The sequence below is a fragment of the Ovis aries genome, chromosome X (genome assembly GCF_016772045.2).
Source record: "Ovis aries strain OAR_USU_Benz2616 breed Rambouillet chromosome X, ARS-UI_Ramb_v3.0, whole genome shotgun sequence".
Taxonomy (NCBI): domain Eukaryota; kingdom Metazoa; phylum Chordata; class Mammalia; order Artiodactyla; family Bovidae; genus Ovis; species Ovis aries.
Genome location: NC_056080.1, coordinates 60,832,471 through 60,850,511, shown reverse-complemented (window position 1 = coordinate 60,850,511; position 18,041 = coordinate 60,832,471). Strand labels below are relative to the sequence as shown.

The 18,041-nt window shown below is 39.4% G+C and overlaps 1 protein-coding gene across 42 annotated transcripts in view; it reads left to right on the top strand.

Annotated features, from left to right (window-relative positions):
* The window catches only part of OPHN1 (oligophrenin 1), a 716,686-nt gene that overhangs the window by 487,214 nt on the left and 211,431 nt on the right, over positions 1-18,041 (top strand). For all 42 annotated transcript variants that reach the window (XM_060407314.1, XM_060407309.1, XM_060407304.1 and 39 more), the window contains one exon: positions 6,681-6,840. In XM_060407314.1, the coding sequence (XP_060263297.1) occupies positions 6,681-6,840 (160 nt within the window). The remainder of the gene's footprint in view (positions 1-6,680; positions 6,841-18,041) is intronic.

The following is an 18,041-nucleotide window of genomic DNA, read 5'->3' as shown; positions in this document are numbered from 1 at the left end:
AGGCACTTCTGTCCATGGGGATTCTCCTGGCAGGAATACTGAAATGGGTTGCCATGTCTTCCTCCAGGGGATCTTCCCAAACTGGAATCAAACCCAGGTCTCTTTCATTACAGACAGATTCTTTACTGTCTGAGCCACCAGGGAAGCCCTTCTTATAACCTCCCTATAATACCTGTTTCTTTGTTTTAAATTTGATCTTCAAAAAGTTGTACCCATTTTCTCTAGTCTAAGTGACCTAGAGAATTTAAGATTTCTTTGCTCTCAATTCATGTCACCAACTCCTACATAATTCACTACTCATGATGCCCTTATTTTTGGTTTTGTTCATCTTATTAACCAAAAATTATGCCTCTTACTGGTTTTCAAAATGTATAACAAAAGGAGAGATATCACATGGAAAGAAATTTCCCCAGAGAATAGAAAAACTTTCAAATCTCATAAGAAGACCAAGAAGGAAAAGAATGTCTTAAATGAAATACCAAGCAAATACATCAGAGAAATATAAGGTAGCTTTAGCTTAAAAAGGATCCCATTGGGGCTGATTTCTTGACAGGAACTATATACTAGATAAGGAGGCAGTGGGATGCAATGAGATGACTGTAAGACTTGGAGCCCAACAGTTATGGGTTTGAATCCCTGTATTGCCATATACTCACAAATTGACCTTGACTAAGTGCTTTTCCCTCTGTGAAACTAGGCTTCAGAGATCAAATACTATGCCTTTTGGAGTTATGGGATTAGGTGAATTGCATATTCAACCAAAGTAACTTTCTTGCAAAACTCTAAGAAGGAGATAAGCAATCATACATGCTGGAGGCTGTTGTCTCACTAGTGTCCTTGATTTGTTACTAATGGTTTAGCCATTCTGGATCCCTTGGTGGCAGCATGGAGTTGCTTTTCTGTTTCAACATCTAAACAATTCTGTCACTAAAGAATAAAGGTTAATTAATTGTGTAAGTATTTAAGGTTGAAAGGGATCCATCACCAGTCCAGCTATATCAAAGGCCAGTGAATAGTTACTGTTCATTATCATCTGAATGGTACCCAGCCTTTGTCATGGGATTAACAGATTTTGTTAGGATTTGTTTAAGGATTCAGTCCCTGTCAATTTACTCAGTGACTAGAGCCTGCCTCTTGATGCCAGTGAATCTTTCAAGGGCCTTGATCTGGACAGGATTTTCAATTTGGTTTTCAGTGAGCTATTCCACTGCCTTATCCCCTCAACTCACAACCAAAGTGACCAAGGGCCAAACAGTTTTTACTTGGCTGCCTGAACTACTACTACATAAAAGAGCACTAGAGTCTCTGAGTTCTATCAAAATAATTATCAGTATCTGCTCTGTGTGAGGCACACACACACTTGGAAGTTATTTACCAATTAGTAGGAAAGGCAGATAGGAAACAGAAAATTGCAACATGCTAGACTTACCAATGGTGTCAATCAAGATGAGGACAGTGGGCTAAGAGAGCCCTGAAGAAGATGTCACCTAAAGTGAATCTCAAAGGATAAATAGACATTCTTTGGATATAGGAGGATGGAGAAATTAGAAACAGAGGAAATAGCATGAAGCAAATATATGGAGATCTGAAATAGCATAATACAGCCAGAAAACCTTATCTAGGCAGTGTAGTATATGTGTCAACATTTTAGGATTCAGTAAATTAAAATGGACAGGGGGGGTAAATTTAATTCAGATGACCATTATGTCTACTATTCTGGGGCAAGAATCCCTTAGAAGAAATGGAGTATCCCTCATAGTCAACAAAGGAGTCCGAAATGCAGTACTTGAGTGCATTCTCTAAAATGAAAGAATGATCTCAGTACATTTCCAAGGCAAACCATTCAACATCACAGTAATCCAAGTGTATGCCCCAACCACTAATGCGGAAGAAATATAGGTTGAATGGTTCTGTGAAGACCTACAAGACCTTCCAGAACTAACACCAAAAAAGGATTTCCTTTTCAGCATAGGGGACAGGAATGCAAAAGTATGGAGTCAAGAGATGCCTAGAGCAACAGGCAAGTTTGACCTTGGAGTACAAAATGAAGTAGGGCAGAGGCTAACAGAGTTTTGCCAAGAGAACGCACTGATCATAGCAAATACCGTCTACCAACAACACAAGAGACAACTCTACACATGGACATCACCAGATAATCAATACTGAAATCAGATTGATTATGTCCCTTGCAGCCAAAGACGGAGAAGCACTATACAGTCAACAAAAACAAGACCTGGGGCTGACTGTGGCTCAGATCATGAACTCCTTATTGAAAAATTCAGACTCAAATTGAAGAAAGTAGGGAAAACCACTAGGCCATTCAGGTATGACCTAAATAAAATCCCTTATGATTATACAGTGGAAGTGACAAATAGATTCAAGGGATTAGATCTGGTAGACAGAGTGCCTGAAGAAATATGGATGGAGGTTTGTAACAATGAACAAGAGGTGGTGACCAAAACCATCCCAAAGAAAAATAAATGCAACAAGGCAAAATGGTTGTCTGAGTAGGCCTTACAAATAGCTGAGGAGAGAATAGAAGAGAAAGGCAAAGGATAAAGGGAAAGATACACCCATCTGAATGCAGAGGTGCAGAAAATAGCAAGAAGAGAAAAGAAAGCCTTCTTAAATGATCAATGGAAGGAACTAGAGGAAAGCAATAAAATGGGAAAGACTAACGATCTCTTCAACTAGCAAAGCTAATGCATACAGCATCATTTCATTCCTTTTTCAGTGATGTGTGGCATATTTCTTTTTTGCTACAGTCTTTATAATGTAATTTTATAAAGTAATATTAAATTTTTAACTCAGAATTTTATGAAGGAATGTGTTGACCTTAAGCATTTTAAAAGGTTACAAAAATAATGTACAGTAGTAATAAGAAATGAAACATAACAGAAGTGTACCAAGCACAAAACCACTGTAACCCTACTCCTCACATTTTATTTGTATGATTCTTAATATGTACCTTTTTTGTTATTAGACAGGATAGGTAGATTTTGATTAAATTGTGGGAAAAGGCCCAATAGGAGGAAAAAGCAAATTATATTTGATTCAAAAGATAGTTAACTGTACTTTTTATTATTCTACTTATGCTTTATTTTGTAACTACTACTAGTCTGTCTCCCCGTGTAAACTGTGATCTTCTTGATAGCAGAGACAAGGGTATTTTCATTTTTTATACAGTACTTTGCACATAGTAGACACTCATACGTTATTTGAACTGAATGCACAGTAGAAAGTGCCTTGTTCAGCATTGTTGTGTTTTAACTCAGTGACCTGGGGCAAGCTGCTTCATCATTCTGTGTCTCAGTGCAGGTAATTCACCAGGAAGGTCAGAGACTGTGTCCCTTATGGCTCCTTCCAACTCTAAATATTTGTAACTTTATATGTAGGCTAGAAATTATTTCCATAATTGTTCACCTTTTTTTTCATATTTATATAGTGCTTGTAATTTGAAAAAAAAGGGTATATATATATATATATATATATATATGTATGTATATATATATACATACATATATATATATAAACTAGTCTGTCTCGGAGAAGGCAATGGCAACCCACTCCAGTACTCTTGCCTGGAAAATCCCACAGGTGGAGGAGCCTGGTTGCAGTTCATTGGGTCGTGAAGAGTTGGACACGACTGAGCGACTTCACTTTCACTTTTCACTTTCATGCATTGGAGAAGGAAATGGGAACCCACTCCAGTGTTCTTGCCTGGAGAATCCCAGGGATGGGGGAGCCTCATGGGCTGCCGTCTGTGGGGTCGCACAGAGTCGGACATGGCTGAAGCGACTTAGCAGCAGCAGCAGCAGCAACGATCTCTTCAAGAAAATTAGAGATATCAAGGGAACATTTCATGCAGAGATGAGCACAATAAAGGACAGAAACTGTAAGGACCTAACAGAAGCAGAAGTGATTAAAAAGACATAGAAGAATACACAGAATAGCTATACAAAAAGAGGTCTTAATGATTTGGATTACCACAATGGTGTGGTCACTCACCTAGAGCCAGACATCCTAGAGTGTGAAGTCACGGGGACTTTAGGAGGCAATACTAGGAACAAAGCTAGTGGAGGTGATGGAATTCTAGCTGAGCTATTTCAAATCTTAAAAATGATGCTGTGAAAGTTCTGCACTCAATATGCCAGCAAATTAGGAAAACTGAGCAGTGGCCACAGGCCTGGAAAAGGTCAGTTTTCTTTCCAGTCCCAAAGGGCAATGCTAAATAATGTTCAAACAACCTCACAGTTACACTCATTTCACATGCTAGGAAGGTAATGCTCAAACTCCTTCAAGCTAGGCTTCAGCAGTACATGAACTGAGAACTTCCAGATGTATAAGCTAGATTTAGAAAATGCAGAGTAACAGAGATCATATTGCCAACAACTGTTGGATCATAGAAAAAGCAAGGGAATTCCAGAAAAACATCTTCTGCTTCATTGACTACTTGAAAGCATTTGACTGTATGGATCACATCAAATTGTTTAAAATTCTTAAAGATATGGGTATACTCTGGTATACCCACCTTACCTGCCTCTTGAGAAATTTGTATGCAGGTCAAGAAGCAAAAGTTAAAACTGGACATGGAACAATGGATTGGGTCATAATTAGGAAAGGATTACATCAGGATGTATATTGTCATCCTGCTTATTTAACTTATATGCAGAATATATCATATGAAATGCTGGGCTGAATGAATCACAAACTGGAATCAAGATTGCTGGGATTAATATCAGCAGCCTCACATATGCAGATGATACCACCCTTATGGCAGAAAGTGAAGAAGAGCTAAAGAGCCTCTAGATGAGTTTGAAAGAGGAGAGTGAAAAGGCTGGCTTAAAACTCAACATTCAAAAACTAATATCATGAATGACACTTAGTCCCATCACTTCTTGGCAAATAGATGAGGAAAAAAAATGGAAACAACAGTGGATTTTATTTTCTTGGTCTCCAAGATGGCTGTGGATGGTGACTGAGGCCTTAAAATTAAGACACTTGCTCCCTGGAAAAAAAGCTGTGACAAACTTAGACAGCATCTTAAAAAACAGAGACATCACTTTGCCAACAAACTTCTGTATAGTCCACACTATAGTTTTTCCATTAGTCATGTACAGATGTGACAGTTGGACCGTAAAGAAGGCTGAGTACTAAAGAACTGATGCTTTCAAACTGTGTATGTTGGAGAAGACTCTTGAGAGTCTTTTGGATGGCAAGGATATCAAGCCAGTCAATCCTAAAGGAAATCAACCCTGAATATTGAAAGGACTGATGCTGAAACTGAAGCTCCAATACTTTGGCCACTTGAAGAGAAGAGTTTACTCATTGATGAAGACCTTGATGCTTGGAAAAATTTAGGGCAGGAGGAAAAACAGGCAACAGAGGATGAGATGATTGGTTGGCATCACTGATCCAATGAACATGAATCTAAGCAAACTCTAGGAGATAGTGAAGGACAGGGAAGCCAGACTTACTGCAGTCCACTGTAGCCTACCATAGACTGTAGCCTACAGGTTTCTCTATCCATGGGATTTTCCAGGCAAGAGTACTGGAGTGGGTGGCCATTTCCTTTCCCAGGGGATCTTCCCAACCCAGGGATCGAACCCAGGTCTCCCACATTGCAGGCAGACGCTTTACCCTCTGAGCCACCAGGGAAGCCCAGTTACTACAGACCATGGGGTTGCAAAGAGTCAAATACCACTTAGAGACTGAACAACAACAACCTATGGGTGTTATATGTCTGCAATTTTTAGATGGAGCCTCCCGGAGAGGTCATTATAATAGTAGATACTTCTAATTAAATATTTCTAGGATACCTTTCTAATGCAATTTAGCTCTATTTATTTCACAACCTTCTGAGATGTATACTATTTTCACAAGTGGGAAAATTTAAGCCCAGAGAGGTTAGGTCACCAATATGCACTGTTACACATCTAATGGGTGACAGTGTTGGGATTCAAACCCAGGTCAGCTTCAGAGCCCAGGCTGTGCATTGAGATTGGAAGTAGGTGTCAAGTTACTGAAGAGTTTAATTGCTACTTTAAGGACAATTGGCAGTGCCCTATAAGTAATAGGAAGCCACTAAAGGTAATTTAAGTAAAGAACGTAATTAAGGACAGGAAAATTTTGGATTACAGGCCCTTCAGTAATCAAGCTAACTGATTATGGCTTCAGCCAAATCTCATTCATTGGACCTCTGTTTTCTCATCTATAAAGTAAGGATAATGCAAAAGTGCTGTTCTTAAATCTCTTTTGGTTCTTTGAGCTCTTTGCCTCTCTAGCTAGAGCTGACGAAGAGATTAGATTCCTGACTGCTAAGAGTGGTAGGAACTTTCTCTATGTGCTTTTTCTTTATATATGCTGTAACTCTTGCCCTGGAATGCCATCTTGCTTCTCACCTGTCTTTCCAGACACTATAGCCATCTCCTTCCTTTCTCGTGACTTGTACAGTGCTACGAACTAAGTTAGCTATGTTTCACTTTGGCCCCTAATTAAGCACTATCTTGTATTCTTTGCTAGTTGCTTCCTTTGTAATCTTTTCTTACCATTTCTATTTTGGAACTCTCCTTTTCTTCTGTTTTGTAGTTTCTCTTACCCCCTAAAGTATCTAACACAGTTTTAGTTACAAGAGGGTCTTGGAAAAAATCTTGTTAATCATTTTCTTTCTCTTCTGGCAGTGTGTGTGAGCACAGCAAAGAGAATCTTATGACCCCCTCTAACATGGGGGTGATCTTTGGGCCCACTCTCATGAGAGCTCAGGAGGACACTGTGGCTGCCATGATGAACATCAAATTCCAGAATATTGTGGTGGAAATCCTAATTGAGCACTTTGTCAAGGTATGTATTTCCTGTCCTCACCATCACTCCTCCAAACATGTGACACTTTCCCCTAGCCTATTTTTAAAGCTGTATCTTCTCTCTGGCTCAGGTTACAATGGAAGGAAATTCCATATGATATAGTGACATTTAATAACATTGTTGACCTTGTGAAATTCATTTATTCAACAAACATTGCTTGAGTAGTCAACTATTTTTTTGTCAAGCTCCATGCAAGAATGTATAGAAGAAGAAAAATATCATAGTCCATACCTTTAAGGAATTAATTGTATAATATGGAGACAATTATGTAAACAAAGGAAAATGATATGTGTAAAAATGATATATGTACAATTAAACCATAAAGAAATGGTTTAAATCCCCTTATTTAAATCCCATCACATTCTGAAAGAATTTAAGGTGTTATATTTTTATGGTATGTAAAATATGAGGTAGTGTACATTATAATTAGGTCAAATCAAAAGTGAAAAATAATGATACAGACAGAAAATAAACCCAAGGATGAAGCTAGACAAGAAATACTTATTGACAAGTCCTATACACTTGCCTGGAGAATCCTAGGGACGGGAGAGCCTGATGGGGTCGCACAGAGTTGGACACGACTGAAGTGACTTAGCAGCAGCATACACTTGCTATGAATGACCCTACATTTGACTCTTAGCTTTCTAGCAGCCAGTACTCTCTTCAGTTCAGTCACTCAGTCATGTCCGACTCTTTGCGACCCCATGAATTGCAGCACACCAGGCCTCCCTGTCCATCACCAACTCCTGGAGTTCACTCAGACTCAGGTCCATCAAGTCAGTGATGCCATCCAGCCATCTCATCCTCTGTTGTCCCCTTCTCCTCCTGCCCCCAGTCCTTAGCAGAGCACAATTCAATAAAAAAGTTTCTTCATGGGGAGGGGATTGGTGATACAGTCCAGGTGGTATGTACCGTTCAAATCCAAGCTCTTAGGATAGGATACATTAGGTAAGATACATAGATTAAGCTGCTAAGACACCACAATAGCTTCAAGACATTTATTTCTTGGTTCTGTAACAGTTCAGCAAGTTTGTCCAGGCCTGATATGGTGATTTCACAAGGACTATAACTCAGGTTACTTCTTTGTTGTTCTGTCATCCCTAAGGTGTTGCTTCACTTACATGACCAAGTATTTTCTACATTATATCAACTGGGAGGGATGAAAGAAAGGAAGTGGAGGATATAGCTGTTTTCTTTAAGGCAATGACCTGGAAGTCTCACATATTACTTTTATTTACATACCATTTATCAGAACTTAATCTCATGGTCACATCTAGCTATAAGCTGCTGCTGCTAAGTCACTTCAGTTGTGTCTGACTCTGTGTGACCCCGTAGATGGCAGCCCACCAGGCTCCACCGTCCCTGGGATTCTCCAGGCAAGAATACTGGAGTGTGTTGCCATTTCCTTCTCCAATGCATGAAAGTGAAAAGTGAAAGTGAAGTTGCTCAGTCATGTTCAACTCTTCACGACCCCATGGACTGCAGCCTACCAGGTTCCTCCGTCCATGGTGGATTGCCATTGTCTTCTCCACTAGCTATAAGAGAAGCAGGGAAATTTAGTTTTTATTTGGGGCACCCATGTGTCCAGCTAAGACTTTAGTTTTTTTACTAAAAGGAATAGAGAATGGATTTTGGAGAACAATTGGTATTCTTTGCCATATTATCTTTGTTACCTTAAATAATGTAACTTCTCTGGTAGTCATTTTTTTTTCAGCTGAAATGTGAAGGTGATAATAAACACATGCTGTGTGATAGTTGTGCTTCCCAGGTGGCTCAATGGTAAAGAATCTACCTGACAATGCAAAGCTGCAGGAGACTCTGGTTCAATCCCCTAGCCAGGAAGATCCCCTGGAGGAGAAAATGGCAACCCACTCCAGTATCCTTGCCTGGGAAATATCATGAATGAGGAGACTGGAGACTGGTGGTGTTCATGGTACCGGTAGCAAGAGTCAGACATGACTGAAGCAACTGAGCACACACCCACATGTGATAGTTACATGCCCCAAACTTAGCTAGTGACAAACCTGGAATTTAAATCCAAGTACCTGGCTCAGAGTTGAAGTATTTAATCACTATGCTGTGCTGCCTCAGCAATCATTTTGGTACAATTGTGTTACTGGGTATATACAGGGCACTTTGGGTTTATCAAAGATGGGTACTTGCAGAGAAGTACAACCTATATCAGTATTTAAAGTGGGAAAGAAAGGAAAATAGAGAAATGAAATTTCCAGAAGATGGTCCAGCATGAACTAAGGCCCAAGGGCCTAAAATCCCTAACCATTTTATGTTATTGGATCATGAAATGGAAATAGGAGTGGCAGGAGATGTGATTGGAGGCAGACAGTGGCCATATCCCAAAATGACTAGACTTTGACTCATTAAGGAGTTTGGAATGTTTGAAATAGTTCTTGCAAGTGATAGCTTATGATGAAAGATGTTGGAGTCTGATCTCCAAAGAAGACTTAGCTTTGGGACCAGGGACCAGGCTTGATCACTCAAAAGCTTTTGTGTAGCAGATTTTTATTAAACTGAAAAAGGGACAGAGAAAGCTTCTGACATAGACATCAGAAGGAGGCCAAAGAGTGCCCCCCTCGTTAGTCTTAGCAAGGGAGCTACTTTTTAATTGATGATTATAATAAATCAAAAGAATGTCTCAAGGTTGTAAAGATCTTACTAGACCCATTCCTACAACTTACATTTTAAGATGATAGGATTAGAACTAACAATAGAAAGATCTAACTAGACCCACTCCCATAATATACATTTTAAGATAACAGGATTAGTTAGAAGGTTTTCAAGAAGGAGAAACTGTTCTCAAGCAGGATACATTATTGTTATATAATCCTTAGTACAGAGTTTAAGCTGAGTTGTTTTGTTATGTAATTATTAGCTCTGGGCTTAAAGAAAAAAACATTTTATGTGACTAAGTAATGTAGGAAAAAATGTTTGTCCTTTCCTCCTCTTTGAGAATTCCAGACCACTATCTCCTCCTTGAGAGCCCCAGACCCCTTTCTGCTCCTCGGGGACCCCGGACTTCTTATCAACTGGCCTAGAAATTGACTGTCTTACAAGCTTGGGAAAGCCTTGCTTCAAACTTAAGTAGTATGATGAATAGATTTACATTTGGGATACTGTGTGGATGGGGCTGTACTTCATACATGTAAGAAATACAGAATGAGAAAATTTTGGAGGGATGGAGAAAAAGCTCAATTTGGGCCATATTGGATTTGAGATTTCTGAAATACATCCAGAGATCAATATCTTAGAAGTAGTTGACTATGAATCCAAAGCAGGAATTGACAAACTTTTAAAAAATTAATTTATATTTTTATTGTAGTATAATTACTTTATATAATTTTGTTGCTTTCTGTCAAACCAATAAAATTCCATTGGCAAAACTGGCAGCAGACCTGTGAGCTGTAATTTTCTGACTCATGGTCTGAAGAGCAAATATTATATATTGATTAACTGGTTTGGTTCATTCATTCAGAAAATATGTATTGAGTACCCACACTTGTGATGTGGAGAGCTGACTCATTTGAAAAGACCCTGATGCTGGGAAAGATTGAGGGCAGGAGGAAAAAGGGACGACAGAGGATGAGATGGCTGGATGGCATCACCGACACAATGTACATGGGTTTGGGTGGACTCTGGATTTGGTGATGGACAGGGAGGCCTGGCGTACTGCGGTTCATGGGGTTGCAAAGAGCCAGACACAACTGAGCGACTGAACAGAACTGAGCTGAACCCACATTTGCCAGGTATTGTTTTAGGCGCTGGAGATACAACCTTTATGTAAATTAGAAAAGCAGTGTCCATGTAAGTAAAATATATAGTACATTAAATGGTGATGACCATTAAGATGAACAGTAAAGCAGAAAAAGGGCGTAGGAATGTTTGAGATAAGTGATTTTCAAATTTTAAATACAGTGCCCAGGAAGACCTCATTGGTCTTCTGAGAAGACCTACCTCTTCTGAGAAGAAACCTACAAGAAATAAAGGAATAGTTCATTCAGGTGTCAGTGGAGAAAGCAATCTAGGCTGAAGAAATGTTAAGTAGAAAATGTCTGAGGCAGAAATGTGCTTATCATGTTCATGGTACAAAAATGAGGCCGGATTGGCTAGAATGGATGAATCAAAAGAAGAAACAGAAGAATATAGATTCAGAGAGGAAACAGGGAGGGAGAGCTGAATAGATCCTATAGGGCCTTAGAAACCTTTGGAAGGAATTTGACTTTGCTATCTGAGTAGGATAAAGTGATGTTTTTGATTAGAGAAATGACATGATTTGACTTAATAGGAATATTCTGAATGGATAACAGCTGTAGGGGAACAAGGGTAGAAGCAAGAAGACTGATTAGGAACCTGTTTCAATAATGGAATTAAGAAGTGGTTTGTACCTCAGATGATGGTGGTACAAACAGTGGAGATGGTGAAAAATGGTTAGATTCTAAATAATTTCGAAGGCAGAGCTGTCAGGACTTGCTGACAAATCATATGTGGAATATGGGAGACAAAGAGGAGTCATTGATAACTTCGAGGTTTTATATCTTAGCAACTGGAAGGATGAAGTTGCCATTTTACTATGATGGATAGGCTGAGGAAGGAGAAGAATTAAAAAAAAAAAGAGTACAAGTTCAGTTTGGGACAAGTTATGATAGATAGGCTTGTGAGACCTCTGAGGTAAGATAGGAAAACAAGATTAGGGACATACAGTTGGCCTTTTATAGCATAGAAGCAGTGGTTAAAACGATGCGAGCAAATAGTCTTGCCTAGGGAATACCTGAAGCAGGAGAATAAATGTTAGACCAAAGATTGAAACCTAGGGAGTGCCAATGTTTTAAGGGCCATTAGAAGAGACCACAAAATAAATTAAAAAAAAAAAAAAAAAGAACGTTCAGTTACAGGAGAATGAGGAGCTAGGGAGTCATAGACTCCTGGAAAAGAGGTGGTTTTTGGAAGGAACAAGTGGACAGTGGTTTCCAGTTCCCAAGACATGTCATGTAAGACAGGTACTGAAAAGTATCTACTGTTTTAAGTGTTTTTAAAATTTTTAAATATGAGCTGCTGCTGCTGCTGCTAAGTCGCATCAGTCATGTCCGACTCTGTGCGACCCCATAGATGGCAGCCCGCCAGGCTCCCCCATCCCTGGGATTCTCCAGGCAAGAACACTGGAGTGAGTTGCCATTTCCTTCTCCAATGCATGGAAGTGAAGTCACTCTTAGCAACTACAGCCTATGAGGCTCCTCTGTCCATTGGATTTCCCAGGCAAGAGTACTGGAGTGGGGTGCCATTGCCTTCTCCATAAATATGAGCAATACATGGTAAAAACTTCCAACCATGAAGAAAGTGTAGAATAAAAGAGAATTCCATCCTTTACCTATTCTCAACTCCTAGTTCCAATTGTCATTTCAATAATTTCTTCTTTGTCATTCTGTCAAAGAAAAGCAGTACATATGCACATATACAAATGCATTAATGTGCATATTTTATTCCTCTACTTGAAAAGGTTAAAAACACTAGACACTATATATGAAACCAGCACAGAACAGAAACAGATTCATAGACTTAGACAACAAATTTATGGTTAATAGGGGAGTAGAGTAAAGGGCAGGGAAAAACTGGGAGTTTAAGACTGACAAGTAGACACTGCTATATTTAAAACAGATAACAAGGAACTACTGTATAGCACAGGGAACATTGCTCAATATTCTGTAATCTAAATGGGAAAATTACTTTAAAATTAATAGATACATGAATATGTATAACTGAACCACCTGAAACTAACACATTGTTAATCAAATATGCTCCAATATAAAATTTTTAAAAAATTTAAAAATGAAGAATCTAAAATTTGAAGGGAATAAGGCACACCAGACCAGCTATGGATCTTGGGACCTGAGGAATGATGGGGCCACAAGTCATCAGAGGTTTGTTTTTGCCTCATGTTCCCCAGATTGAGTGGTATAGAAGCTGACAAACTAAGAACATCAATGGGTACAGTCAAAATGGTCCCAGCAAAAACCTGTTCTCACTATCCAAGGGAACTGGAGAAAAACAGCCTAACAACAAAGAAAAAATTTTTTGATAACCCCTTCACACCAAAATGCCACCAAAAACTTGAGGCCTCACCCCCAGTCTCAGCAAAGGCAGAGTGGAAAGCCAGTCTGTAACAAGGCACCTCAACCAACCTCTTCCTGCTCCATGTGATTATCTCAAGGAGGCCAGTTGGGAACCAGACTTCATCCTCACCTTCATCCTCAACCTCCCCCACCATCTATTATGTCAGAGGAGGCCTGCTGGAAATACAGGACATTAGCACTCAGTGGTAATAAGTCTACCACACTGGTGGCAAAGGAAAGAAGACCATGTGGGGAAAAGTAATGGACACCCTTCTTTTCCAGCCAGAGTGGTATCAACAGGGCCTAGTTGTTGTTGTTGTTCAGTCACTTAAGTCATGTCTGACTCAGTGCAACTCCATGGACTGCAGCATGCCAGGCTTCCCTGTCCTTCACTGTCTAAGAGTATACTCAAAACTCAGGTCTGTTGAGTCAGTGATACCATTCAACCATCTCATTCTCTGTCACTCCTTTCTCTTTCTGCCCTTAATCTTTCCCAGCATCAGGGTCTTTTCCAATGAATTGGCTCTTCGAATGAGGTGGCCAAAGTATTGGAGCTTTAGCATCAGTCCTTCCAATGAATATTCAGGACTGGTTTCCTTTAGGATTGCGTGGTTTGATCTCCTTGCTGTCCAAGAGACTTTCAAGAGTCTTCTCCAGCACCACAGTTCAAAAACATCAATTATTTGGCCCTCACCCTTCTTTATGGTCCAACTCTCACATCCATGCATGACTGCTGGAAAAACCATAGCTTTAACTGTACTGACCTTTGTTGGCAAAGGGATGTCTTTGCTTTTTAATATGCTGTCTAGGTTTGTCATAGTTTTTCTTTCAAGGAGCAAGCATCCTTTAATTTCACGGCTGCATTCACCATCCACAATGATTTTGGAGCCCAAGAAAATAAAATCCACCACTGTTTACATTTTTTCCCCATCTATTTGCCATGAATTGATGGGACCAGATGCCGTGATCTTAGTTTTTTGAATGTGGAGGTTTGTTTTTTAAAAAAAAAAATTAATTTATTTATTTTAATTAGATACTTATTATTTTACAATATTGTAGTAGTTTTTGCCATGCATTTACATTTATCAGCCATGAGTGTACATGTGTTCCCCATCCCGAAATCTCCTCCCACCTCCCTCCCCATCCCATCCTTCAGGGTCATCCCAGTGCACCAGCCCTGAGCACCCTGTCTCATGCATCAAAGCTGGACTGGTGATCTGTTTCTCATATGATAATATACATGTTTCAATGCTCTTCTCTCAAATCATCCCACCCTCTCCTCTCACAGAGTCCAAAAGTCTGTTCTTTACATCTGTGTCTCTTTTGCTGTCTCTCATATAGGGTCATAATTGTCATCTTTCTAAATTCCATATATATGTGTTAATATACTGTATTGGTGTTTTTCTTTCTGATTTACTTCACTCTGTATAATAGCCAGCCTTTTCACTCTCTTGTTTCACCTTCCTCAAGAGGCTCTTTAGTTCCTCTTCACTTTCTGCCATTAGGGTAGTGTCATCTGCATATCAGAGGTTATTGACATGTCTCCTGACAATCTTAATTCCAGATTATGATTCATCCAGCCCAGCATTTTGCATGATGTACTGTGCGTATACTTGCCAGGGGACAATATACAGCCTTGACATAGTCCTTTCACAGTTTGAATCAATCCATTGTTCCATGTCCAGTTCTAACTTACTTCCTTACCTGCATACCAGTTTCTCAAGAGGCAGGTAAGGTGGTCTGGCATTCCCATTTCTTTAAGAATTTTCCACAGTTGTGATCCACAGTCAAAGGCTTTCATGTAGTAGTCAATGAAGAAGTAGATGTTTTTCTGGAATGCTCTTTCTTTTTCTGTTATCCAACGGATGTTGGTAATTGGATCTCTGGTTCCTCTGCCTTTTCTAAATCCATCTTGTACATCTGGAATTTCTTGGTTCACATACTGTTGAGGCCTAGCTTGAAGGATTTTGAGCATTACCTTGCTAGCATATGAAATGAATGTAATTGTATGATCGTTTGAACATCCTTTGGCATTGCCTTTCTTTGGAATTGAAATGAAAACTGACCTTTTTCAGTCCTGTGGCCATTGCTGAGTTTTCCAAATTTTCTGGCATATTGAGTAAAGCACTTTAACAGCATCATCTTTTAGAATTTGAAGTAACTCAAGTGGAATTCTATCACCTCCACTAGCTTTGTTCTTAGTAATTCTTCCTAAGGTCCACTTGTCTTCACATTCTAGAACAGGGTGTAGTGGGGAGCCTCAACTCCTACTTTTGCCTATCAGTAACAAGAATTTTTTCCTTCCCATGGGGATGTAGAGGGAAAGTTGAAAATCTGGATTTCCAGGCATCCTGGTAATAATAAGATAGTGCTTCTCCCATCAGAAACACTGTCAGAGGAGGCCTGCACTAACAGAAAGTATAAGCAAAAACAAGATTTGCATAATTCTCAAAATGTACAGACTTCAGTTGAAAATTATTTTCCATACCAAGAACCAGGAAGATCTCAACATGAATGAGAAAAGACCTCCAGTAGCAACACAGATGACAGATGATATAATTGTTAATTATCTGATAAGAGTTTTAAAGCATTCAGCATAAAAATGCTTTAATGAGCAATTAGGAATACATTTGAAACAAATGGAAGGCTTGCTCCTTGGAAGGAAAGGTGTTGATAGGTGAACAGTGTTAGTTGCCTAATCCCTGAAGATTTAGTTTGGGGACCAGGGACCAGGCTTAATCATTCAGAGCTTTTGTGTGGCAGAAGTTTTATTACAGTGGAAAAGGACAGAGAAAGCTTCTGACATAGACATCAGAAGGAGGACAGAGAGTGCCCCACTTGCTAGTCTTATCAAGGCCTTATATATTTTTACCAGACTCACTCCCACAACATACATCTTAAATTAACAAGATTAGAACTAACAGCAGAAAGGTTTTACCAGACCCACTCCCACAACATAAGTCTTAAAATAACAAGATCAGTCAGAATGTTCTTGTTAGGAGAAACAAGCAAGAAACATTGTTATATAATCATTAGCACAGAGCTTGAGGGAAAACATAACCTTGAGCAAGATCAGTTGCTTTGTTGTGTAATCATTCAGTTCAGTTCAGTTGCTCAGTCGTGTCCGGCTCTTTGCAACCCCATGAATCGCAGCACGCCAGGCCTCCCTGTCCATCACCAACTCCCAGAGTTTACTTAAACTCACGTCCATCGAGTCAGTGATGCCATCCAGTCATCTCATCCTCTGTTGTCCCCTTTTCCTCCTGCCCCCAATTAGGCTTAAAGAAAGTTAATCTTAAAATATTGTTTTCATAAAAGCTCAGAATTTAAGAAAAAATGTCTTATGGACTAAGTGTCCTTTCTCCTCCTTGAGATCCCTGGACCCCTCCCTCCTTGAGGACTCTCTGATCAACCCACCTAAGAATTAGCTCTCTCAGTATGACCTAGACAGCATATTAAAATGCAGAGACATCACTTTGCTGACAAAGCTCCATATAATCAAAGCTATGGTTTTTCCAGTAGTCATGTACAGATGTTAGAGTTGGACCATAAGAAGATTGGATACTGAAGAATTGATACTTTTGAATTGTGGTGCTGAAGAAGACTCTTGAGGGTTGCTTGGACTGCAAGGAGACCAAACCCATAAGTCCTAAAGAAATCAACTCTGAATATTCATTCACTGGAAGGACTGATGCTGAAGCTGAAGCTCCAATACTTAGGCCATCTGAAGCAAAGAGCAGATTCATTGGAAAATACCCTGATGCTGGGAAAGCACCAACCGAATGGACATGAGTTGGAGCAAACTTAGGGAGATAGTGAAGGACAAGGAACCCTGGCATGCTGCAGTCCATGGGTCGCAAAGAGTTGGACACAACTTAGTGACTGAACAACAATGGAAAATTTCTGTAGAGAAGTACAAAGACTCAGCAAAGGAACAGAAGATATAAATAAGAACCAATTGAAAATATAGAATGGGAAAATGAATTGAGTGAAATTTTTAGATTCAGTGGATGGACTAAACAATACAATAGAAAGGCTAGGAAATAGAAACAGTGAACTTTTTGAATAACAGAAATTATGCTATCCAAACAACAGACAATTATGAAAATTTGTTACAGCAGACATGTTCTAAAAGAGAGGTTCCTAGGTGGTACTAGTGGCAAAGAAGCTGATAACCCTAGTCATATCATGGCAAAACACTTGTTAATTATATTACAACTGATTCCTTATAAATCAGATCACTTTCTAACAGAGCCGCTAGCTGTAGTGGTACTGGTTGAAAAATATCATGTTGATATGTGTTAGCTGCTTCTTGCCACTTTTAGTAAAGTCTTATGAAAGAGACACACTTAAACTGATTTAAGTGGTAACTTTGTGGAAGCAGCTTCAACAGGAAATAACCAAGTGGCCCTCAAACTTTCTCAAGCCAGCCCTTTTGGAAATTTTCAGTTAGACAGTGGTGGCCAGACCAGCACCAAAGATCAGGTTGTTTCAGATAGCTTCAGGGTAACTGCCATTAAGATAAGAGAGAGGGGGCATTAACAATACAGATGCAAATACAGAAATAATTAAAGTTTTAAAGTATAAAAACTATTTCTTGGATACTGAGAAAGGTTAAAGATTAGGTATATCCAAAAACTCTCTGCTCTGGAAAAAAAAATCAATGAGAAAACTGTCAAAATTGTCAACTTCATATTTTCTAAGACTCTGGAAATTAAAGGTTTGTAGCAGTCTGGGGATGGACTTCCAAGGTGGTTAAGTGGTTAAAAACAAAACAAAACAAAACACCCACCTGCCAATACAGGAGACATAAGAGATATGATTGTGATCCCTGGGTCAGAGGGAGGACATGGCAACCCAGTACAATATTCTTGCCTAGAGAATCCCGTGGACAGAGGAGCCTGGTGGGCTACAGTCCATAGGGTCACAAAGAGTCAGACATGACTGAAGTGACTGAGGACACACACATGCAATCCTGAAAGAATGACTAAAGAAAGTTCTCTAAACAGAAAAGGCACAATAAAGGAAGGGCTTTTGGAATAGCAGGACAGAATAAAA